At 35.5% G+C, this 27,726-nt stretch overlaps 1 protein-coding gene across 1 annotated transcript in view; it reads right to left on the reverse strand.

Moving 5' to 3' along the window:
- cpne5b (copine Vb) overlaps window positions 1-27,726 on the reverse strand; it is a 177,738-nt gene that overhangs the window by 14,185 nt on the left and 135,827 nt on the right. The window contains exons 14-17 of the mRNA XM_073825851.1: window positions 17,372-17,418; window positions 13,501-13,682; window positions 13,043-13,170; window positions 11,458-11,560 (exon numbers count right to left, since the gene is read on the reverse strand). Of these exons, the coding sequence (XP_073681952.1) occupies window positions 11,458-11,560; window positions 13,043-13,170; window positions 13,501-13,682; window positions 17,372-17,418 (460 nt within the window). The remainder of the gene's footprint in view (window positions 1-11,457; window positions 11,561-13,042; window positions 13,171-13,500; window positions 13,683-17,371; window positions 17,419-27,726) is intronic.

Here is a 27,726-nt window from a genome sequence, read left to right on the forward strand (position 1 = left end):
AAAAACTTTCCTGTTGCTCTTCTGACAGGTTCAGAGACCAAATCTTCATTTTGCGCTCCAAGACCATAACAACAAATCGACTGTTACTGACAGGGGGTGTAAGGCGTTTCCTATTTCCACAATCTTAAATTATCAGTGCAGAGCTTATGACAGCCCTGTCATGCCTGCATGTCATGAAAGAGAGGCAGGGCACTATGAATAATTGAAGTTGGTTGCCCCATTTGTGCCATCATCTTCTGTCATGACTGACAGGACAGATTTGAAGAAATGAGAAAACAAAACAGTCTGTTAGTTCACCATAGTTTCCTTGACAACAGCTCTTCGACGTCACGCACACAGCCCCACTCCCAAACCCCCACGCCGACATACATGAACACACAAACATGCCAGCATTAGGAACAAAATGGGAAGGAAAAATCTCCATTCCGCAACCCACAAATTACCTGCACCTTGTTTCTTTATAACAAAAGCTGCACACTCACATGCTGACAGCATTATTATTTGGTCTGGGGAGAATGCTAATGTAATGTCATCAGTACCCAGCTGCTGTAGGAAATTATCATTATGGTGGTAAAGGAAAGACATAGCTTGGAGAATTAAATTGGTTTTTGGACATTAGAAGAACAGTTTGGCCAAAAATGACAATTCTGTTATTATTTACTAACCCACTTGTTGATTTCAAACCGTATGCTGTTATTGTTTTGGAACACAAAAGGAGATTTTTTTGAAGATTTTTTTGATAAACAAAGAAGAATTTGATTTTACTGACTTGATTATCATGAACACAATCCCTTATAACTGCCATGAATCTCCTCTTTCGACAAGGTTTATTAAGAATCTCAAAATGTAACAGTCAACCTTCTGTACAAAGTTGGTCATATAAAAACATCTGAAAAAAAAAAAGATCTAATATATAATTAATTGCCAATTAACTGAGAAATTAAAAGATCAAAAGACTATTTAAAGTCATTTTAGTTTTAGTTTACATTATTATTATTATTATTTAATGAAAATGCAAGTCACTGCCTTAATGACATAGATTCATTCATTCAATAGATTTGTTTAAACAGCTTAATTTAGAAGCTGGAGTTAACAGGATTAAATGCATTACTAATTTAAACTTTAACAGAAAAGCTTATTTATTCCGCTTTCAGATAATATATAGATCTAAATTAAAAAATAAATAAATAAAAAAGACCTTATGACTGTTTTTGTGGTCCAGGGTCACATATATAAATTACATGTAGTTACTGGCACCATTTTGCCCAATAATGAATTAAGATTGTAAGACATCAGGACCTGTATTCACCAAATATTGTATCTTACCACTAAGAGTTCTCCTAAATAGCATAAAAGTTTTTAGTTAAGAGTTTTCTTTTAAACCCTATGCACAAAGCTGCTGAGACAAACTTTTACTAAGGAATAGATACAGTAGAAGTCTTAAACTAAGAGTAAGGGCGGGGTTGACCTTGCAGCTATGGATGATGTCAGCATGCTTATTAACTATGCACGCTTTGATTGGTTGATAGAGGAGGGGTCTCTGTCAAAGATTTGTTCATAGAAATATTGTAGAGTGCAATATTATGTTATGTTCAAATAAATATAAAAAAATAAAAATGTTGCCATATTCAAATAAATATTTTTAAATGCAGGCTAAGTGTCACTAATTAAAGTATATGTTTAGCTAATAGTCAGCCTCTTACATATGTGCCTCTCATTAACAATTAGCAGATATGCATATAAAACAGTCTTTTAATTAGAACAGAGTAGAATAATCATGGCTGATAGTAAGACATGTAAATGTAAAAGAAAACCAAACTGGACGCAAGAACAGCTGTTAATTCTTGCCCAACTTGTTAATGAAAACAAGAATAAAATCAAAGGAAAATATGGATTTGAGACAACCTCCAAAAAAAAAAAAAAAAAAAAAGATGGAAATAAATGCAGTATGTTTCTAAAATGTTCACGTTCCGAAGGCAGATTGCCAGCAACAGAGATTTTAGCCCTGCTGAAAAAAAATAAAAAATAGATTTTTTAATGATTTTACTGGTAATATTGGGAATTGTACTGGTTTTAATGGAAGCTGTAATTGTGCCTGTTGGTCTCTGCTGGTGATTGGTCGCCTTCTTTTGGTGGCTATCCAAATGGAACATGTCCCAAAACACACTACAGATTTTTTTTAAGGTTTTAATGGTTAAAAGTTGATGGTTTGTAATGTTTGTAGTAGTGGAAACCATTAGAATTTCTGTGATTTGTATTTTTTTTTTCAGCAAGGAGGGACAGTTTGTGGTTTGATTTCAATGACTTAGCAGTCCTCCGCACTACTCCTAACATTTCACAGATTTAGGAGCTAGTTTTAGTGCTAAAACGCTTTGTGAAATACTCTTAGAGAAAAAATTAGAATCTTAAATTTAGGATCAACACATCCATTATTTTTAAGGTATTCTTCTAAATCTGCTAGTTATGAGCTACTTTTAGCAATGTTTTGTGAATACGGGCCCAGATTTTTATTAGTTTATTTATTTTTATTTTTTAGAGCTTCATGTTCACTGTGAGCTGATGTTCTTCCAGGTGGAACTTCCTCACTTACAATATGTGCTCATACAAAATATGAGCACATACTGTAAGTGAGGAAACCGCACTGTACTGATTTCTACTTGGAGCTGTGACAGACAGTTTGGGGCTAAACTAATGATGCCCGTGCTGTAATGAAGGGTAGAAAAAGCAGGATGGAGTCAGAAATGGCATGAAATACTGTCAGGGTGTGACTGAGGACAGGAACTTCTATTAAACCTCTCATCAGTCACACAGCGAGCGGGCGGTTCAATCTGACAAAGAGCTGTCTAATTGATTAATCCCGCCGTCCTTCATGTTGCACGTCATATCTGATTGGCGGATGATGGACCTCTGCTGGTGCTTCAGCATCCTGACTGGCTTATCATTGCAGGCCTGCCCACGTCCAACATGACAAATGAATGTGCTTCTAATGTTGTTGTTTCTCATTATCATCCTCCGATTAGCCCTCACCCGTGCCTATTGTAATTCGTAATTACCATGTCAAGTAAAAAAAAAGGCTGCATGTCTTCAGCTGACGGATGGGAGGATTCCAGCTTTCAATGCTAATTATCTAAGAAAATGAATATGCGCGGCTCATTAAAGTCTGCCAGATCCCAACACAGAATTACGTGATTTTGTAAAACTTAAAGGAATAATTCATTCAAAATGAACCCTTTTTTTGTTTTCAAACTTGTATGGTACTATTTTTTTTTTTTGTTTTTGGTGGGACACAAAAGGAGAAACTGAAACTAGTTGTTGCGTGCTGTAACCAAATGCAGTGTGCTTGTTTGTATGTATGTATATATGTATGTATGTATGTGACCCTGGAGCACAAAACCAGTCATAAGTAGCCAAAAATACATAGTATGGGTCAGAATTATTGATTTTTCTCTTATGCCAAAAATCATTAGGATATTAAGTAAAGATGGTGTTCTATAAATAAATTTTGTAAATATTTCAAAACTTAATTTTTGATTAGTAATATGCTTTGCTGAGAACTTCATTTGGACAGCTTTAAAGGAGATTGTCTTAATATTTAGATTTTTTTGCACCCTCAGAATCCAGATTTTTGGATAGTTGTATCTCGGACAAATATTATCATATCGTAATAAACCATACATCAATGGAAGGATTATTTATTCAGCTCTCAGGTGATGTATAAAGCTTAAATTTTTTTTTTGAGTTTTATGACTGCTTTTGTGGTCCATGGTCATATGTATTATATATTATATATACTATATGTGTATATATATACATTATATATATATATATATATATATATATATATATATATATATACATATATACAGTACAGACCAAAAGTTTACAAGGTGTGTCCAAACTTTTGGTCTGTACTGTATATTTTTCTGTTTATTAAAGTTTTTACTCTACATTTGTGCAGTTTTCAGTGGGTTAGTGATATTTTTTAAATATATATAAATTAATAAATAAATATTTTTTAATGGGTTTTTATACAAAAACTGTTTTTTTTTAATGTAAAATTCACTTTATAAAAGACCCACATTTCTAACTTTAATTCATGGGGACAACATGGATAATTTCACATGGTTTAGTGTAAGATTTTTGCCCATCTTTTGGAAAATCCCGTTTTACAACTACAAATAACTTTTACCAGTAAGTGGCTGCAAAGCTCCACTATTTGCTCTTTGCTATTTGACCACCTGAAAGATATTTTTTCACAAGTTTTTTCAGTTGAATTCATATCTACAGTACAGACCAAAAGTTTGGACACACCTGAATGAGACGGTGTGTCCAAACTTTTGGTCTGTACTGTATATAAAAGAGTATTTTGAGAACTGCATTTGGTTGTTATCATATGTCTTTAGAATACTTACAATGTAGCGCACAAGTCAAACTTTCATGTTGCTTGCTTTGTCCTTTTTAGAGATTGAAAGACATGTTCACTATGAATTTAAATAGAAAAGGCTTGACAAACTTTTTTTTTTTATAAATTCTCCTTTTGTGTTACAAGAGACTTCATAAAGGTAAATACAAGCTCTACAATCTGTGACCCATGCTGGCAAAATCAGTTGGAATGAGCACATTTTCAAAATTGAGTTATTGTTATTTTCACCTTCAAAATGATATATGACAAAAAAATTACTGAGCTACAGCCGTTTTGAAGGTGATATAGTCAGCAGGGTTTATTTTTTCTAAAGATTCCAAAGCAAAATCACCAAGCAACATTGCATATTTTCCTCCAAATTTTCCTTAATAATAATTATGATATTATTTTATTTTATCTTTGTTATGACAATTAGAACAAAGATGCAAACAAACAGTAGTTTAATCAAGAGCAGCGAGTGATTCCATCTTTTCTTTTAATGTTTGATTAACATTGAGACAGATCTGTATTAAGACCTACTGTAATGCATGGATCTAATATAATGTTACACATAAGATTGTTCCTTAACCATTAAATTAAACGTTCATGTAAGACACAACAGATTTTCTGTGTATAATCTTGTCAAGACATATTTTGCAGTAATGTACTTTATAGGGAGATTGCACGCTGTCTCAGAGGTGCGTCTTATGCACGCTCTTTGCAAATGTTAGTTGCTGCAATTGTTTTTTTTTTTTTTTTTCATCAGCATGGGTATGAAAATCATATTTCACTGATTTAGACTCAAGTCATCGAGAATTCAATATGAATATTCACAAAGGAACTTTGAGTCGTCCAGAAGGGAGCAGAGAAAAAGGTACTCTTCTCAGAAAACATACAATTAAAGATCATTTTAGATGCTTAATTACTATTTGGAGCATTGTGATCGCTAGAATAGGGCTTAATTAATTATTTTCGTGAAAACCCTAAAGGAGAAGTTTACAAAATGTACACAAAAATGTACAGATAATGTACTCACCCCCTTGACATCCAAGATGTTCATGTCTTTCTTTCTTCAGTCATTAATAAATTATGCTTTTTGAGGAAAACATTTCAGGATTTTTCCATATAGTGAGACTAATGAGACTTCTAAGGATCCCACATGCAGTTGTAAACGCTCCCAGCCGAGGAAGAAGGGCCTTATCTAGCGAAATGATTGTTTATTTATGTATTTATTTATTTTTATAACCTCAAATGCTCTTCTTGTCTTGCTCTGCCTGAACTATGTTTTGTTTCTGGTTCAAGACAGTTAGGGTATGTCGAAAAACTCCCATCTTTTTTTCTCCCTCAACTTCAAAATCATCCTACATCGCTGTTTTACATTTTTTGTTAAGGGTTTTTGATCTTTGCATGTTGACTGTGCAAACCCTGGGTCGGTACTTCTGCAGCGATGTAGGATGATTTTGAAATGATTTTTGAAGTTGAGGGTTAAAATAAGATGGGAGTTTTTTGACATACCCTAACTGTCTTAAACCAGAAAAAAAAAGACAGAGCAAGACGAGACGAGCATTTGAGGTTAAAAAGTATATAAATTGTAATTAAACAATAATTAAATAAATAACTGATCATTTTTCTAGATACAGTGCCTTGCGAAATTATTCATACCCCTTCATTTTTTCACATTTTGTTATGTTGCTGCCTTATGTTAAACTACTTTAAATTACTTTTTTCTCACATCAATCTACACTCCCTACTCCATAATGGCAAAGCAAAAAATAGGTTTTAAACATTTGTGCAAATTTATTAAAAATAAAAAACTGAAAAGATCCCGTTGCATAAGTATTCATACCCTTTTCTGGGACACTCGAAATTTATCTCAGGAGCATTCATATTGCTTCTAGATGTTACTACACTTCGAGTGGAGTTAAACTGTGGCAAATTAATTTGAATGAGTCTGATTTAGAAAGGCACACACCTCTCAGAAAAGGTCTAACAGCTGAAAATGCAGATCAGAGCAAAAACCAAGTCCTGAGGTCAAGATAACTGCCTGTAGAGCTCAGTGACAGAGTTGCGTTAAGGCAATGATCTAGAGAAGAGTTCAGAAAAATATCTGCTGCATTGAAGGTTGACAGAAGCATTCTCCATAATGGAAGACGATTGGAACAACTAGGACTCTAGAAAATGTCTGCCAGCCCCCATCCAAGCTGACAGAGATGGAGAGGTGAAAAGGTGAGGCAAAGAATGGCAGATAATTGCCAAATGCAGATGTGCAAAGCTTGTCACATCATACCCAAAAAGACTTGAGGCTGTAAAGGTGCTTCAACTATGTACTGAGTTAAGGGTATGAATACTTATGCAATGTAAAATTTGCAAATCTGGTTCAAGTCTTTTTGAAGCTGCATTTAAACCACATTTTGGAAGTTCAAACTCAGGGGCACCATAGAAGTCCACTATATGGAGAACATTCCTAAAATGTTTGTCTCAAAAAACATTTCTTTACGGCTGAAGAAAGAAAGACATGAACATCTCGGATGACAAGGGGGTGAGTACTGTACATTATCTAAAAATGTTTGTTCTGGAAGTGAACTTCTCCTTTAAATTCGACCATTTTTTACTTCTTTTGCTTGTAGCTCAAAATAAGACCGTATGCATTCCGACTCATTTTGCCAGCACGGAAAGCATGGAAACTTTTTCAGCACTGAATTTTTCAATGCATGCACGGGTTTAGGCAGCATTATAGACATCTGCAGAAGAAGCCATATTGCGAAACCCTAAATATAGTTGACGTTTGACGCATAACTGACAAATAAAAAGTGAAAACAATGTACTTTTGCCTCAAACCATTCTTTGTAAATATACTGCTGTATACGCATATGCCACACCACATGTCTGCATTCGCATCTCTGTTGAAACTGTAATGAGACAGCTTAGCGTCAGGATGCTGTCAGCTGTTGTGGGAAGTGAAGGGATGTTGTCGAAACACCCATAGATCAAAAAGGCCTTCCGTGGGCGAATGTCCATTCCTCTATGACCTGTTTTTAAATGAACAAGAAGGATGAGATGCAAACAGCTGCTTAGAGTAACAGCTTTTCTCATAAATGATACATGCGTCTGTCCTACTGAATCAGAGCAGAGGAGAAAAGTAGGTCAGTGTTCCTCTAAGGTTTTCTGTGAACACTTCACACGCTGTTACGAAATGGTATCCCAACATATGCGTGCCACTCAGGACCACCCGACGCCGGGATCTAGAACAATGAGTAGGACACCTGGTCCACCTGGACGTTAACAGACCACCTACACTCAATTTCCGAGCAGCATTATGATGAGATTTAGAGATGATTTAGCACTTAGGAACATTGCTCACCATCACACTGTGCTTGAGAGCAGAACGCAGATTGTATTAGCACTTCAGATACAGCTTTCATTTCTGACACATTTCCCTCAACACGGCGCAGCTGGAAAAAAAGATTACTTCAAAATGTAGCGTTCACAGAGACCTCTCACGATTTATTGTAAACGACAATTTCTTTTAAATTCTGCTAAAAGGGATAGTTCACCCAAAACTGTCACCATTTACTCATTCTCATGCCAATCCAGATGAGTATAACATATTTTTGTGGTACACAAAAGGAGATTTTAGGTGGAATGTCCAGGGTGCTTTTTTTTTTTTTCATAACCGAGCACTTCAAACTCCAAAAATGACAAAAAAAGCATTATAAAAATAATAATACCACTTAGTAGGCTGAAAGCGTAAGGAGTGGTTTGAACTGAAATATATAACGTAGAATGTTACAGATTTTCTTTTTAAACCTCTGTGTTTACGCATTACGTTCTAACCATGAAATATTTTTTTACATAAGTTTTTATTACATGAAATAGCTTCAATTATACAAATCAAAACGAATTTTTGATTAAAAAAAAAAAAAAAAAAAAGATTTTTTTGGGGGTATTTAGGTAAACGTTGCCATATGGCAACAGTGTACCACAATGGAAAATGGCCAAAAATTAGTTTTTCTATTAAATTAAGATTTTCTATTCAGTTTAAATGTACATTTCTTTTAGAAATTGATGCATCCAATCTTAATTTCCATCAAAATCTGTCACACACATGCAGACACATACACATGCACATGCACTGAAGGCTAACTCATCCTCATTGCCATCACATGGGAGAGCCAACTCTGCACTCTTCCTATTGCCCTTTCCGTGAAATATTGCTGTATCCATTTATTGAAAAGAATAAATAATTGTCTTATTCATACATAAATAAAACTATACTACAATAAACCGTTCAAATAAATAAATAACTGCAATCAAATTATAAAAAAAATATATACAAATATGTAATATGAAAACCTTTTTCGACACTATTTGACTCAAAAAAAAAAAAAATTCTTCTCCTCTCTTTCCTGATCTTCCCTTTCTAGCCCGTACTCATCTAACAACGCCTGATATATGGTATTTTTGAGCACTTCCTATGTCGATCTGCCTCCTTAGGATGAATCACTTGTTGTATTCCCCAATTGTAAGTCGCTTTGGATAAAAGTGTCTGCTAAATGAATAAATGTAAATGTAAATGTAATTTACTATCCAAAAATGATGCAAAAAAATCCCCCCTGAGAAGAAATGTTCAGAAATGAGTTTAACACAGCCATTTCTGGAGCACATCAACAGGTGTCCTCCATGTGAGGGTGACAGTGGGCAAAAGTGTTTTGGAGAAACATTGAAATGTCATTTGAGCTAAAAAAAAAAATAATTACCATATTCAAATATATATATATATATATATATTTTTTTTTTTTTCAGAATAACAAGGAAATCAGTAGAAATTAATTGTTGCCATATTGCAATTCCGTACCATAGAGGGTTAAATATTACAAGGATAAAATAGTTAACATTTTCCATATTTCAATAAAGTAATTATTGGTTTGATGCACGCACATCTAATCACTTACCAAGACCACATGACCTTTTCATTTGATTAAGAGATGCAGCCCCTTTTTTGATTAGATTAGTCTCCTGTTTCTGATTCAACACCTCCTGAAATCATTAATCAGATCTGCACTGCAATGTAACATTCATTATCTTTAATTTTTTCATTATCTTTTGATGAAAATGTCTGATTTCAGATTCAAAAAATGTAAAAGTTCTTTGAACACACAAGTGAAAACTATAGGTTTGCACCATAGGTTGCCATTTCTACCTTGCGTACAGGCCTTAAATGTCACACGAGTCTTCTTGGCAGATGCAGGCCGCTGGGGAAAGAGCAGCAGGCAAGATCTTAAAAGGAAGGTGTGGCTGTTCTACAAATCTGAGTAACAGTCGCAAATTCCCTTTAAATCCAGTCTGCTGGGAAATCGGGCCCATTCGCAGGCTAGATGAATGACATGCACCGCTGGAGACGAGATCGACCTTTTAAGCGTAAATTATGACCTCAATACACCGAGAGCCATCCATTTTGCATGTATCATGCGGCCTAAATAGATATGTAACAATAAATCATCTGTAATAAGATCATAAAAACCCATATCAACCACAGAAGATGCCTTAGAGCTCAAGGGTATTATAGTTCAGAGCAGGCTGGAGATGAAGACCATGGACTTTACACAAAATATAAACGCTCTGTTCCAAAACCTAGCTAGGTGTCTTTGTAGAACAACATATAGGAAATTCCCTTCATGCCACATTTTAGGAAAGCATTTTATGTGTTAATTCTAGAATGCATTGCGATGATGGTGGATAAATGGAGAAATGTTGATTATTTAACTGAATGTTTACGGAAAATTTATTCAATACTTGTGTGTTTTATGTTTATTGTTCTTTTAGCTTACCCTTACGAAAAAGAAGTTTATTCAAGTGTGCTATTAGTATACTACTTTTAAACTAAAACATAGAAAAGTATACTTTTTATGTATTTCTCAGAAATATACTTAAAATTACATTTATGTTACTTGACTTATACTATAAAAAGTCTAAGTATATTTGAGCTATACTTGTGCTCTGCGAATCTGTGTTTTTATTGTTATACGCTAAGGGTGCTATTAGCATTTCCAAAACACAAGTGAAGAAGAAACTGAAACAACAGATGCTTCCACATGTAATCTAACACAATCATCAGATATCAAAACCATAGATATGTAAAACTGTGTTAACGTTATAGAATAAAATGTTGACACATGAAAAGGTAATAATGACTGTCAAGTCAACTCCATCTATGTTTTGATTATCATGAATAGTCTTTTTTTTAGCTTTTTGTTCAAAATGTTTATGTATTTATTTTTTATTTATGAAACTTACCCACATTCAAGTGTTTATAAAAAAAAGAATGCATGAAGCTAGAATAAAACGTTTTTTATTTCTTAGTTTGTATGTTCATAAATGTTCATTTAAACAAAATATATACAAATTAATACCTAAATAGCGACATAGTAGTATACTAAAAGTATAATGTAAAGTTCACCTAAAGAAAACTTACGAGTATACTTGCAGTATAAACTACTAAACTAGTTTACTGAGACTATACTTTAGTATACAAAGTGTACTAAAATGCATAAAAAAGTACTTAGGAAACTTTCAGTATGCCTACAAGTTCACTTTTAGTAGATTTGCAGTACATACTGAAAACTAGTTGTGTTCTTAAAAGTATACTTTTGAAAGTGGGCCAATTTAGTCCCAATGAGTATTGAAATAGTAAACTTAAAATTATACTATAGCACACTGATATTTGTATACTTACTACATAAAGTATACTTACAAATATATTTGAACTTTACTTAATTATACTTAAACTAATATAAAATAAACTTCTTTTTAGTAAGGGTAGTAACATGCTAACGCAAAACTCCATTGAAATCAATTGCGAGTCGAGTCTGTTGTGTGCTTTTTGTGAACAGATCTATTTTCTGTGATGCTTGTGACGTTGCAGCCACTTCGCTTATAAGCTTTAATTTCAGTTAGGATGCAGCCTGAAAGCAAGGAAAGTGGAACAGAGCGGCAGTCTGGACCATCTCCATCCTGTCCTGTTGGGACGCTTGTCCTCTTTTAGTGGTCATACTCACATTCACGATGGCCTCTTTGGTCTGTGACATATCTGATATAACCCCATCTGTGATGATGAGGAGTATGAAATACTGCGAGCCATCCTGGACAGCAGCTGCGTACCTTCAGTGACAAGAAAAAAACAATACATACTTCAAGACAGCTGATTTTTCTTATATTACCGGTTTTACTCTCTACATTTTTCTCTGAATCTCCGATTCATTTCGCCATGTTAACCTAAGCCATGTTCTGCTTGGTTTGTTTAAATAAATCTTTGCCTCCGCCAACTCTGAGCAATAGCCTGAGGAGGAGTATCATGCTTCAATTTAGAAAGTCTAATTCAAATCTGCCGAAGATGGCATTTTTAATTACCACAGTGGATGCAGTGTAATCAGATGGAAAATGATTTGGTTGTGTGATGCCGTGACATGAAGGAGGGGGTGGAGATGTCTTCAGACAATTACTTTGTCTCCTTTTTCTGGAAACACACCCACTATCCTTTCAAATAGATGCAGTCAGTACTGAGTCAGTCTGTTATGACACCTCTGATGTGAGCTTTACAATGGGGATAACAAGCTTGCTCCATGTCAGCAACTATCTTTTGTCAGTTATTGGACTAACACAAACAGCATATGGGTTTAGAAGTCATGCTTTTGGCTTTCTTGGACAGGCTTGACAGACAGACATCTTGGATGGAACATCACAGAGTTGTACAATCTGAAGCCAAGAAAATCATCTCAGGTGTCTTCAATGATACGTTTTTTTGAGGTGCTTAGCCAAGAAGTGCTTAAGATGCCAGGCTTATTCTGATTCATGATGTGTTTGTTGTTCATATATGCTACGTGCACAAAAATCTAAACAAAGATCAATTTCACTATTCATCCAGAAAATAACATTTGCATTGCATTGCACTAAATCTGGGCAATCTATCATTTGCATGCAAAGTGCAAATAGGCTGACATTTTACATGGAAACAAAAACAAGCTGAATTACTTTAAATGGCAATTTAATGGAGTAAATGTTGAAATGATGCAAGACTGGTCAAAGCAAGATTAGACAGAGAAGGAGTGCTAAATAAATATCAATTTATGCTGTGTTTAGATGCTTTTACTCATAACTGTGACCACATATTCAGGACTGAAGGATACCAAAAGTAATAGTTGATCAATCTGTCAGTAAAAAGCCCATAATGTCAGGATTATAGCCTTGATTCTATTCCCCTCTTTTCTCTCTATTTACTTTTTGTGTTGTTTCAGTGTTGTTGTTGTTAAACTAAAACTAATACTATTAAAAAAATTGAAATGTTGCTTTTGATCTAACTGAAATAAATAAGCTACAATATTAAAATTACTAAAACAAATAAAAAAATTTGAAATTAAAAAGAAAAAATAACATAACATCATTGAAACCTAAAAGTTTCAGTGAAAACTGAAAATAAAAACTAATTTAAAATAATAAGGGAAAAAAAAAACGTGTTTCAACTTGCCATCAAAGCAATAATCACTTACTTTTAATTACCAAAAAAAAAAAAATAAAAATACAGTGTCGATTAAGTTGATTTAGACACTTTTTTTTCATTTGAAAGGATTTTTTTGGAAAACCTACCTGGCCACATGATTTACAACAGGGGCAAAGTTAGTAGGTCCGTATAGTTGGACGGTCTTTAGACTCTGATGGTACGCCTCTAATATCCCCTCAATACCATTACAGTAAGGATTTTCAATATTGCCGTTCTGAAAGACAGGAATCAATGGTTTAAATGTGTCTTCATTTAAGCCAGCTAAAGTTCAACAGAAAACCAATGCCGAAGAGAGAAAACATGGATTGAATCAATCAATATGACAGCAGAGGTTGCCAATTATAGATGTCTCCCATACAGTCTCAGTGCTTCCAGAGCATCAAAGACTAGCACAACAGCATCTCACGCTCTCAAGTTTATGACTGAGAAAGTGAGAAAAACTGAAGGACGTTGAGACTTTTGGCATCAACTAACTCTTTTGGATTAAACTCAGAGATTTTCAGAAAGATCAGGACAACAGGAAGTTGAACATCAGCTCACTCACTAGGGGGAACTCATGAGACACCCGTCCATCGGGGGGAAGCTTGGCTCCAAATCCCAACGCAGGGAACATCTTGTCACTGTCATAGTCCTGGATGATTTCCCCCACTGCCTTCAGTGCCAGGGCGTAGGCGTTCATCTGGTAGGGGTTCATGTAATGAAGAGACGTGGACTGGGATGGGTTTCCTGAAAATTTAACAGGAAGCTAAAAATCATCTAGTAATACAAACATATTAGAATGCCAATAGCAAGAGCTAAAAGCACTTTTCAGTTTGTAATAGCTTATATACTTTAAATAATTGAAGTTACATATCATGAAAAATTGTTCTAGCATATTACAGTTTTTTCAATTGCTAACATCCTTTTGTCTGATCCGTAGTCACATTTTCAAAACTCTATACACAATTAGCACAACATCCGTCTGTTGTGACCATACCATTAACACAAATTGTGTTGTTTTCACACAATATCAATTACCATGTTTCTAAAATGCATACATTTTCTTTTCATACAAGCTAACCCAAAACCAAAATCATGGGTCTTTTTAGTCTTATTTACAAATGCTTAAACACAGCATGTCAGAAATAAAGACCTAATGTTCCAAACCTTAAATACAGTATAAAAGCCTCTATTTCTGCTACGACAGCAGCTCAACATTATTGAAAAAAATCTCTCTATATAAAATACTGTAACAACTGATAAGCATTTTTAAATATGAAATGAAATATTTAGAAATAGCTGATTCCAATCTCAGAGGAATATTCAGGTGTTGAAGCTCTTTTTAGGTTCCAGTTAAATTTCTGCATAGGGGACCCTATCTTGTTCTATTGTACATTCTATAAAGTAACGACACATTCAGTTTTAGACAGTATGTTGCCAAGAAATTACATTTTCAACTCTTGAAAATGTAAAATGGGTTTCAGTTGAAGGTAAACTGAAGGATAAATTACAAAAAATAATGGATTTTTATATTGTCTGTTATATACAGGTAGATCTGAAACATTACAAGCAATGCAGTTTTTGTAAAGTGTGTGTAAAATGTGGTTTTGGCCAATAAATTAACTATTTGGCTATTTGTGTGATGTAGGTGTGTTGTTGTGTGAAGAGTTTAGAAAAAGTACTTTAAGTATTGGTAAATGCTTGTTAGCAATTGAAAAAACTAATCGATGTTAATAGTCAGTGAACTAGATTTGCAATGTGCACTGTCAAACTCAACATTTTAATCAATTCTGAATTGTGACTTACAGAATTCTATTTGCATGCTGCACAGAAAGTTACGAAAGACCCTTTAAATTGGTCACTTATGAGGGTCTGTGATGATTAAGATGCTGCCTAAAGCCTGGCGCGCACTGTGCGATTTTATTTTATTTTTTCTAAATCCTTTAGGATTGTACTTGTCAGACTGTGCAAACATGCTGATCATGTCACAATGTGGGATCTCAGTTGTTATTAATGTCAGACTGTACGACATAAAAATGGGTGCGTGCAAGAAAACTTGTCCGTAGTTTTACATTATCAACCTATAAACGTTCAGTGACTGCGAGCTGCTTTACACGCTGGGCTGAAATGTTAGCTATCATGAAAAGTATACAACCGGCAGCTAAATCGGCGTATTTAAGAAGAATAGTGTACGCAACACTACACACCCACATGAAAACGCAACTATTCTTTATCATAGCAAAGGCAACATATCAGATGAATTTTGTGAGTGGAGGACAGGAGTGCTGAAAATTATTTGGATAGCAGAAACCTCTAGCATTAAATCTAATCATGGCTTGTCTCGAAAAATAACGACACTTTGTCGTTCATCGTAAGAGATGTCACACTGCAGAACTGTTCACCAAATCTTCTGACACTGCCAGAATTTCATCTGAGTTAAAAAATTTGATTGCATCGTTAGTTTGACATTGATAAATTGCCGATCAAAGACTACAGATTTTAATTTAGGATTATAAGAATCTTTTAGGATTTTCAAAATTTGTCTTAGAAGGCCAAACCACTGCCAAAATCGCACAGTGTGCCCGGCTTTACACTGTATCTACAAAGAGCGTGACTGCTGTCAGATTTGCGTCACAACCCACAGCAACAGCTTAAGTCCATCTACGTTAGATGCGTCAACGCAAACCAAATAAATTTGTCATGTTTTCTATGCCCCCTGTACAATATACAGTGCCTTGCAAAAGTATTCATACCCCTTCATTTTTGTCACGTTTTGTTGCAGCATTATGTTAAACTGTTTTAAATTAGTTTTTTCCCCACATCAATTTACACTCCATACACCATAATAACGACAAAGCAAAAACCAGATTTGCAAATTTTACAAATTTATTAAAAATAAAACACTGAAATAAGTACATTGCATAAGTATTTATACCCTTAACTCAGTACATAGTTGAAGCACCTTTACAGCCTCAAGTCTTTTTGGGTATGATGTGACAAGCTTTGCACATCTGCATTTGGCAATTATCTGCCATTCTTTGCCTCACCTTTTCACCTCTCAAGCTGTTTTTTCAAGACATTTAGAGTCCTAGTTGTTCCAATCGTCTTCCATTATGGATAATGCTTCTGTGAACCTTCAATGCAGCAGATTTTTTTCTGAACTCTTCTCTAGATCATCGCCTTAACGCAAGTCTGTCACTGAGCTCTACAGGCAGTTATCTTGACCTCAGGACTTGGTTTTTGCTCTGATATGCATTTTCAGCTGTTAGACCTTTTCTGAGAGGTGTGTGCCTTTCTAAATCAGACTCATTCAAATGAATTTGCCACAGTTTAACTCCACTCCAATTGTAGTAACATCTAGAAGCAATATGAATGCTCCTGAGCTAAATTTCGAGTGTCCCAAAAAAGGGTATGAATACTTATGCAACGGAATCTTTCAGTTTTTTTATTTTTAATAAATTTGCACAAATGTTAAACACCTATTTTTTGCTTTGCCATTATGGTAGGGAGTGTAGATTGATGTGGGAAAAAAGTAATTTAAAGTAGTTTAACATAAGACAGCAACATAACAAAATACGAAAAAAATTAAGGGTTATGAATAATTTCGCAAGGCATTGCATTGCATTGGCTCTCCTCACTAGAAATCTTGTCCTCTTTTTCCCCAATTAGCAACACCCCTGGTCCTGTTTGCCAAGCTACATCCATTGTAGACAGTATCACTGATTATAAGTTTAAATTTGCTTTCGATGCATGGCACTGCTCTCGCCGGTGTTGACATAGTGTTAAAAGGCAGAGCCTACGTACCCAGTAGGCATCAATGCAGTTCATTAGGTTTTCAACAGAGCCACTTTGTCTGCCAGAGCAATTCGAGAAGTACATTTAAGAAGCACAAACAAGCACTCCAAGGCCGGTGGCAAGCCATTGATGTTGTAACCGTCGGGATCCAAACAGTTCTTGAGCTATGGTTGCATTGTTACTAAACTCTGTAATTCAGCCCTCTTACACTGCAGGCAGCCACCTTCGATAAATCTCTCAGAAGCAAAAGCCCATGATGCCTTTTATTTCCATCCTTTCGCTACCTGGTTCGGAACAAATCTTGTTAATTTGCTGAATAATTCAAAGATGTTTGAAAGCAGTTACTTGTGAAACAACAGTAATTATTTGAAGACTTGCAGCAAGTGCGGTGTCGAAAGCGACGGGGAGTAGCCTTCCCTGCCGGCTGGTGTAGCTGGGCCATTTTAGACTGTTTTATCCAACCAGCATGACTTAAACCCTTACACGACTCACCGCTCAGCCCCGCAGCACAGGGGGCCGCCCAACAACGACTAATAGTAGTGTATTGAGCGACACAAGCAGTCGAGAAAGGCCAACGATTGGGTTTGGATCCCCCAACCTTCTAAGAGGTCACACACCATTCTCTCCACTTAATTACTTACCGTTAGAGGCGGTGAAATCAATGGCCACAGTGAAATTGATCTGGGTCCTGGGAAAAGAGCAGAAATGAGAAAACAAAAGAGTAAGCAAAAACGCTCTCTGCAGTGATTTAGTATCTTCCTAAGAGACCGGTACATATGTCTTTGCATGAACACGAACACGGCTAAATGATGGCTAATGTGTGTAGTCAACCCCAGCTGCATGGTCTAATTGGGATAAACAGGAAGAGCCATTACTTTGAGCTCACATTAATAGTTTTACTGCACTCTAACAGCAGGGTATTTCAGCCTCCGCAGTTTCATCTGCATCCCCGCCTTTAGCGCATTTCTTCACACAGCGATTCCTACTGCTCCACAAAACCATCATGTGCAGCATGTTAGTGATACCTGCTAAATGAGTCCCACAGGCACCTCAAAGGATGACATGCTTTTCTGGCAGAAGATGCAATGAATCGAATGAGTTTGACTTTGAGCGATGCTAATTAGCTGGGACTAATAGGTTAGACTGTAAAGGTTTATCATTTAATAAAAATATGTCCGGACAAAAGCTATTATTGTCACATTTGTGTTATAATGTAAATTAACATACCACAACATTGGCATTAAACAGATACACACAAAGCGAAGTAATTAAAATGATGAAGCACTTAAAACGGAAATAATAAGAATTAAATTTTTCGAGATTAAAAACGTGTCACAGACAGGAAGTAACAGCCTTCAACTCCTCTCCCCAAAGTCAAACACAGCAGCCCATTAGGGATTTAGTGGGTTACAAGAAAAAAAAAATTAAAAGAAAAAAAAATCGATAAAACCATAATGAAAAGCAGAGAAAATTACATTAACCTTTCGAATCCCAGGCTAATACATGACTCATGCCCCTATGTAGCACAGAGAGTAATTATCCTCTTTATTAATTCGTTAAAAGCCATTTACTCTCGGGTCCCAGCGCATGTATCTCCGCATCAAAAAACAATTCTCTCATTTTGGGAATCTAGGTGACCGAAGCCATGATTAGAAAATAAGACCTTCTAAACTGAAGTAATTCCCGAGGATCACATTATCACATTTATCTTTAATTATTACTGTTTAATTATGCATTTATAAGGGCAAAAATCAAAATGAGGAATATTCTTTTTAATTTTCTCTTGCCTGTTCATGAATGTGCCATTCCAAATTAGAGCAAATCCTGAGCTACTTTCAGCACTGCTGTTATTCTGCCAGCCGTTTCAGCCTGTGGCACTAGGGAATTTCCACAGGCCAGAAACTTAATAGGCTGTAAAAAGGATCCCTTGCATTAGGGGTTAGTATAGTACAACAGAGGTCCCCTGGGATGGGGTAAACAGAAGGACAAGAAGAATCGATTTTCAGGGATGCGCATGTCACTATGTGTCTCCCTCTCATTTGTCAGTGTGGTGCTCTCTGCAGTGTTGTGGAAGGCAGGGAAGCCCTACATAGTGACAGAAAATCCACCTGCATTTAATGGAATGAGCTGGACAGCATAGCACAGATAATGCTTTATGTGGTATGACCATTATGATTCATTATGACCCAGTGGAATCATTAAAGGGGTCATATGATTTTGCTAAAAAGAGCATTCCTTTGGTGTATTTGTTGTAATGCAATGTGTTTATGCAGTTTGAGGTTCAAAAAAACATATTTTCCACATTCTGTTCATTATTGTTGCTCCTCTCTAAACCGCCTTTCTGAAACGCTTCGATTTTTACAAAACTCATCGTTGATGGAAACCGAGGTGTTCTCTGATTGGCCAGCTATCCGGTGCATTGTGATTGGCCGAATACCTCAAGCGTGTGACGGAAATTTACGCCCCTTACCATGCGGTTTCTCGGCGCGACGAGACGGATAGAATAAAACCTATTATAAACGAGGCATTTGTTGCATCCAGTGAGGACATAACTACTGATTATAATGACTCATACTGTCTTTTTACGCGTCCCATTACATTGCATCGCGTAAACATAACACCATGTCTGCATTTGCGATCGTAGAACGAGAAACAACAAGCACTACTCTACACTGCTCAAAACTGGCATTTGAATAGTCAGTACTGAATTCTTTAAATATGAAAATGTACTTACAGGCCGTCAATCAGAAGCGCAGACTGTTCTTGCAACATTGGAATTGCCCCACTTTATAGCCTTAACCCTTTGTTTACAGCTGGGATTGTAAGCTGCTCTCCCAGGTTTAGGAATATTTGAACACTTGAATATTTGCGCTGTACTGTTCCGGAACAGTGTTGTAAATATAACTTAACCACTGATTTCTAGTTGTGTCCTTATTTGGAAGGCCAAACAAAGTACTTTCGCTTTTGCTTTCGCAATGAAACACACTGCATCTCCACAACGTGGCGGCTGAAACACTACTACAGCCGAAAAAACACTTTTAATAAATTCACCTATTCTTCTTTGACTTATTTTCTGCACAATAGACTCTTACCCTGACCAGCACAATCTCATCTGCCTTAATAGAAATGTCAACACCGGTCCTGCGTGGGATGCACAGGCTGGCCGGAGACTCGGAGCACATTATAACAGGTTATCTGCCACTCAGCCATGAGCACTTCCATGGAGGTAAAGGTCAGCGTTTAATCAGTACACACACTCACAGCAATAAGGGCGGAGCTCAGCACAGTGGATACGTTCTTCATTGGCAAGGGCTAAAAGATCCTCAACTGTCGCGTAACTGATAGGTTACCATTGTTTATTTCTATAGCGGTGGTTCACCAAAATTAATTTGTTCAAAGCTTTACACAATACTTTGGTATGCCGATTATAATGAATAAAAATAATTATTGCATTTTAATATTTTTCAGCATAAAATAGTGTCTTATATCTATCTTAAACCAAGCGTTTTGTCATGTCCCTGAGGCACTTCACTGAGTTTGTACTTAGAAAATGTGCTTAGTGTCTGTGATTTTGGCCAATTATTAACGAATAACCAAACGCCACCCGACCTAAATATTCCTGCACAGTTCAATAGTAACGACTTTATGAACTTCTTTACTGATAAAATAGACAACATCAGAAATACAATAACAAATATAGATACTACAGCAACTGATACTTCAGCATTATTCATTACACCCGAAGAAAAACTCCAGTGCTTTACAACTATAGAACAGGAAGAATTAAATAAACTTATTGTCGCATCTAAACCAACAACATGCCTATTAGATCCTGTACCCACTAAATTACTAAAAGAGTTATTACCTGTAGCAGAAGTACCGCTTCTTAATATTGTTAACTCATCGTTATCTTTAGGTCATGTCCCAAAACCATTCAAACTAGCGGTTATTAAGCCTCTTATTAAGAAACCACAGCTAGACCCTAGTGAATTGGCAAATTACAGACCCATTTCTAATCTTCCATTTATGTCTAAAATTTTAGAAAAAGTTGTGTCCGCTCAATTGTGCTCCTTCTTGCAAAATAATCTCTTTGAAGAATTTCAAGGTTTCAGGCCCCATCATAGCACAGAAACTGCACTTGTAAAAATCACAAATGACTTACTACTTGCGTCAGATCAAGGCTGCGTCTCATTGCTAGTTTTACTTGATCTTAGTGCTGCTTTCGACACTAAAGATCATGACATACTCATAGATCGATTACAAAGCTATACAGGTATTCAAGGGCAGGCTTTAAGATGGTTCAGATCATACCTGTCCGATCGCTACCACTTTGTTTATTTAAATGGGGAGTCATCGCAGCTATCACCAGTAAAGTATGGAGTGCCACAAGGATCTGTCCTAGGTCCTCTGCTATTTTCAATTTACATGTTACACCTTGGTAATATTATTAGGAAATATGGGATTAGTTTCCATTGTTATGCTGATGATACTCAACTATTTATTTCAACAAGACCAGATGAAACTTCTAACTTAGCAAAGTGTGTTAAAAATGTGAAAGACTGGATGACCAATAATTTCCTACTATTAAATTCAGATAAGACCGAGATATTAATTATTGGACCAAAAAACAGTACACAGAATCTCTTAAACTGCAATTTGCAACTAGACGGATGTACTGTTATTTCCTCTACAGTCAAAAATCTGGGTGTTATATTAGACAGCAACCTGTCTTTTGAAAATCATATTTCTCATGTTACAAAAACAGCATTCTTTCATCTTAGAAACATTGCTAAGCTACGGAACATGTTACCTGTCTCTGATGCAGAAAAGTTAGTTCATGCATTCATGACGTCTAGACTGGACTATTGTAATGCACTACTAGGTGGTTGTCCGGCTTCTTCAACAAACAAGCTACAGGTAGTCCAAAATGCAGCTGCTAGAGTCCTTACCAGGTCAAGAAAATATGATCATATTACCCCAATTTTACGGTCTCTACCTATTAGGTTCCGTATCACTTACAAAATATTACTTCTGACCTATAAGGACCTTAATGGTTTAGCTCCTGCATACCTAACTAGTCTCCTTCCACGCTACAATCCTTCACGCTCCCTAAGGTCGCAAAACTCTCGACTTTTAGTAGTACCTAGGATAGCAAAGTCCACTAAAGGAGGGAGAGCCTTTTCACATTTGGCTCCCAAACTCTGGAATAGCCTTCCTGATAACGTTCGGGGTTCAGACACACTCTGTATGTTTAAATCTAGATTAAAGACTCATCTCTTTAGCCAAGCATTCACATAATTTATCTCATAATGTTGTACTTCAGTTACATCTGATCAAATGCACATCAACATTCTTCAACTTGGGCAAAACACATAATTTTTGCTTGGTTGGAACAGCAGCTACGCTAATTATTTCTCTATTTGTTTTCCTGTTTCTGCCACGGGATTTCCATCCCGTGGTAACTAGGAATTACACAAGATTCAGCCCGGATTCAGAAGAAGAGATGATGCCAACCCCTCAAAGGACCGCCGATGATGCCAGCCTTGAAACAACATACAGCACTACACAATTTTTCTACAAGTTTGATTGCAACACATAATCATTACTATTAGTGTTCATCATCTGTTTTTGATTACAGCATTACTGTTTTTAATATTTATACCATATATCGACTTAACATAGAGTAGTCACCACTAATAAGCTACTAATTATATTTTAGTAGCCTACATTTTTTTTTTTTTTTTTACAGCTGCTTTGAAACGATTTGTATTGTGAAAAGCGCTATACAAATAAACTTGAATTGAATTGAATTGAATAATGTAAGCAGTCATTTGTGTTCCATTCTTGTGAAGAATATTTTTCTAAAAAACTGCAAGATATTTTATAAAAAAGACACTTTAAAGTTATGTCCCTCAGTCTGAACTCACCATTCTATGCCCATAATAATTTAGACTCGGCTCATATGTGACATTATTTACCAGAAAGGACATCATCCAGGTCTCTTTAATAGTGGTGCAGAAAATAGTAGTATCATACTTTTTATTTATATTCTTGAGGAATATTATAGTCAGGGAGGGTTCTGTCAAGCTTAACAACTTAACCCTGTCACATAAAATTAAGATGGAAAGTTATTATTGTTTCAACATTTTAGTTTAATCCATAAGTATATACAATGTACTTGTTTTATTGCTGCCATTCTCCCAACCACATGAGGAGCAGTGCCCATTTTGAGTGAAAAACCTCAACACCGTCACAAATATATGTATTTCTCATTGTTACAGGGTCATAAATTTGTGACAGGGTTGAGTTATTTACTTCATTTACTAACAATGTTTAATGAACAAATATATATAAAATAGTCATGGTTTCAGCAAATATATACTTACCAAAACATTAACTCAAATTTTTATTATAAATAGATTTTTGATATAATATGTCCACTTAAACTTTGACAAGCATTCTACAGTAGAAATTGCACCCACATTTGCAGCAGAAAGACAGTGTTGGGCATGCAGATATGAGAAATAAGAAATAAGTCGAAAATGTGAAAAATATCAGGGATACATGAGCAGTAGGTAGATAACAAGGTCTATGTAAAATCCTTTTTAAACCAATCCCATTTTGTCTGAAAAAAAAAAAAAAAAACGTAATAATAAATGATTAATCATTAATAGCAATAAATAATAAAAGGTCTCCACAACGTGGCTGAGGTGGGAAAATATGATATGAGGTTTAACATGTGCCTAATTATGTGGGGTATTTAGAAAATGAATCATATGTAGTTAAAAAATGTGAAATGTTACTGAATTCCAGGAATGACCACAATATATATATATATATATATATATATATATACAAATACAGATTAATTCATATATATATATATATATATATATATGAATTAATCTGTATTTGTGTCTTTTCCTAGTAATTTTCTAATAATATATATATATGTGTGTGTGTGTGTGTGTGTGTGTGTGTGTGTGTGTGTGTGTGTGTGTGTGTGTGTGTGTGTGTGTGTGTGTGTGTGTGTGTGTGTGTGTTTAAAAAATGCTGTCAATTCAAAATTTATATTAATCAAAGAATCCTGAAAAAACTAACAAACATGGTTTTCACAAAAATATCAAACAGTACAACTGTTTTAAACTTTGATAATATTAATAAATGTTTTCACCAAATAAGTAAATTAGATTTATGAAGGATCATGTGACACTGAAGAGCCTAAAAATAAATCAATGTTTCCATCACAGGAAAAATGATAAAATATGGTTAAATGCAGTTTTAAGTAGTAATAATATTTAAAGATGGAATTTGCTGTTTTTTTAAATGATAGCATATATAATTTTTAACAATATTTATAATTTTCTGTTATAAAAAGTTTATATATTTTTATTGGAAAACAATGCAAAAATACTGTTGTAGTGTGCAGTGTGCAAAATATGTTATCTGAGCCATAACTGATTTCTCCCAGTAGACACAGTGCTGTTTGTCAAGCTTTGGCCAGGTCTTAGATTTGACTGGCTCTCTTCATGGCTGATCTGATTCCGAACTAGAGCAGCTCAGGTCTGATGTGCTCCAATTCTTTCCGTCTTCTACCCATCGTCTCTATTGCTGTTCCCAACTCAGTCACTTAGGGAGTAATATTTGTCAATAATGCAGAGGGTGCTTCTTCTAAGTGGTAATTTCCTGTTTTCATTTATATGAGGACTTAATCAATTTATGGCCTTGTCAGACCACTAAACAATCCCACATGCTGAGTGCGCTCTGAAACACAATGTTGCAGCTCCATGAATTCACATGCGCACACCAATGCGCCCACGCACGCTGTTGTTTTCTCCACATTTCATTGTGTTGTCTCTATGTGAGCATGAACCTGCGGGCCGTCTCCTGATGTTTACACATCCCAATGGCAGTAAACCTTCTAACCCTATCAGGGCCGCCTGTGCTGGGGCAGTCAGTCGAAACTGACAGGGATTCACCAAAATGTCACTTTGCATTAGGCTCAAAACATCCGTCCAACTCTCTTCTTCAGCTCATGGTCATATCTCACTATTTGTTTTTGACCACAGTGGCTTGTATTGATTACCAGTAGGAAATCTATGGCCTTAATTAAAGAAACATGAAACACAATATTTCTTGAACATCAGCTGTGAATCCAGAATCCAGTGTCTTTACTAAGGAAGATGGTCACTTTTTCTTTCACACATTTCTGCACACTTATGACATAGTGTCTGTCTTTGTTTGGAAATATGGCATGTGCTTTCCTTAAAAAAAAAAAAAAAAAAAAATACTGTTTTTGCAGGTTAATAAAAGAAAGGTCAATGCCTAGACCGTGTGGTTGTGCGCATTATAAATTGCATTCAAAATTGATGATTTACATTGTAAAGAGTAATTGTGTATTCCACAACTTTGCTAACTGTATAAGGCATAATTATTTAAAAGGATAGTTCACCACAAAAGTTTGAAAGAAATGACTATCAAAGAGGTCCAAAAAACATTTGAATTGTCATTTGTGAGCAAATGAAGACAGAATATTATTTTTCTGTGTGAACTAGCCAAGTGAACCTTTATGATTAAACATTTAAACATGTTTGTTAAGGTGAGACACTGCAGGTGAATAGGGTTAAAAGTGCAATTTTTAAAATGTTTTATACGTTTTCTAAAATTGTAGGTTTAAATATGTACGTGAGGCATTATTTATGAAATATGCTCTAATTTGCATACATTTCTAGTACAAAAATTCTTGTTTAATTTTGTTTGACATATTAGAGTTAAATGTTTTTACAGAGGGAATTTTGGGTATCTCTTTGTGTCACTACATAATTCAGAAAATACTTAGAACAGGCAGAAAACAATATATTTTTGCAGTTTTTGGGGAATAAAATGTTGCATAAAATCAAGCAAATTGTATATGAAATTATATACAAATCCCTCTGTAAAAATCTTCAGGATATAGACATTTATAGGAATAAAAAAGTTTGGTGTGTGTAAGTGCTACTGAAGTGGAGATTTATGGCTCAGTGTAGGAGAAAAAAAACTCATTTTGAGAAAACGGCCTTTAAAAATATGTATTGTGATTGAAATCTATTGACACAAATAGATAAAGTGCTATAAAAGAAACACTTGACAGTGTCTTTTGGATGTTTTCTTTCCACTAGTCTGAAAAAACACTTTATGAAAAACCAAAAAGCCCCAAAGATTTTTTTTTTTTTACCTACATTTCTTTCTAAAAACTCCAAAAACAAACCTATAAATACCATTCACTGCAGCAAAGAAAGAACTTAGAAGTATTGATGTGGGAACACATCCTGCTCAACAAAATCATGGTTAAGCTGTACATTAGCTGCACTAATCCACATACAAAAACACAATGTATACATAATGCCTGTCTAGAGCTATTATACGTGTTCTGTATGTGACGGAAGGGAAGTGCTGAAATTGGTCTATTGCTGAAACACTTTCTTCAAGGGTAAAAGTTGAAAAAGGGTGAGCATTCTGGCTGTGTGGAATGACTTTGCTAGTGCTTAGAAAAACTCACTGCAATCTCAAATATATTCACCACACAATCTCCAAGGTCGAGAGGTAAATCTATAAATCTGATTTTGATGGAATGTATGACGTTCAGCCAAACAGCCTTGAAGAGCTCCAAGCAGATGGATGCAAAGAGATGACTCTGTCCTTTTTTATAAAATATCATATAGTTTAAAAGAACAGCCGATCACTGAATACTCAAGTGTAGTGATAACAGCCCTGATTGACAGATCAACAAGCCCTTTAGATGTTCCTTTCTAAGATGATGTTTATCCCTACACCACAACACAAGGGTAAGAGGGTCGTGGTGATCTATGGATCTTGTTGAATTCTTATCTTAAACTTGAAGCATTAAATTGTTGTGGATTTTAAATGAGTGGTTGTCACATAATGCCCTTTTTTCTTAGGTTAAATTTATACTGTATTCACTGAAAAATAATGTGTTTCACAATATTTTTATTATTGCATGCTTAAGCATTAATGGAAATGTTGCTTGGTAACTGACTGAAATATGTTTAAAATGAAATACTAAAATGGCTACAACTAAAACTGAAATATTGTTTTAAAATGAAACTAAACATAAACTAAAATTAAATGTAAAGACAAAAAACTAATAAAAACTTCAAAAGCACATAACACAATTATTATAAACATACACTAAAATGAAAGACAAACATGTAAAAATAAACACCAATTCAAAACTCTAAATCCAGCAGTGGAATACTTAAATAACACAGGTTATTATCCCTATTGAAAAAAACAGCATATCTGGTTAAGTAGGTTTTGATGCTGGGATGCTGGTTTTAGCTGGTCCTAAACTGGTTTATGCTGGTCTTTAGCTGGTCATGTGTTGGTCTTAAGTTGGTCCCTCCTGCTCAGGACCAGTGCATGACCAGCTAAGGTTTTGATGCTGGGATGTTGGTTTTAGCTGGTTTAAGATGGTCCTAAACTGGTTTATGCTGGTCCTTAGCTGGTTATGTGTTGGTCTTTAACTGGTCCCTCCTGCTCAGGACCAGTGCATGACCAGCTAAGGTTTTAAAGCTGGGATGCTGGATTTAGCTGGTACTAAGCTGTTTTTTTGCTGGTCCTTAGCTGGTCATGTGTTGGTATAAAGATTGTCTCCCCAGCTCAGGACCAGCGGATGACTAGGTAAGGTTTTGATGCTGGTTTAAGCTGGTCCTTAACTGGTTTATGCTCGTTGGTGCCGATAGCCTTGTGGGCAGCGCATCGACATACAGCGCCGTTGCACTCCGGGCATCCCGTGTTCAAATCCCGGCTCGAGGACCTTTCCCAATCCCGTCCCCAATCTCTCTCCCACTATGTTTCCTGTCAATTCTGATCTGTCTTATCATAATACAGGCAAAAAACGCCAAAAAAAAAAAACTGTTGGTTTTTAGATGGTACCTCCTGCTCAGGACCAGCGCAAGACTAGCTAGGGTTTTGATGCTGGGATGCTGGTTTTAGT

This window comes from Garra rufa, chromosome 20 (genome assembly GCF_049309525.1).
Source record: "Garra rufa chromosome 20, GarRuf1.0, whole genome shotgun sequence".
NCBI lineage: Eukaryota > Metazoa > Chordata > Actinopteri > Cypriniformes > Cyprinidae > Garra > Garra rufa.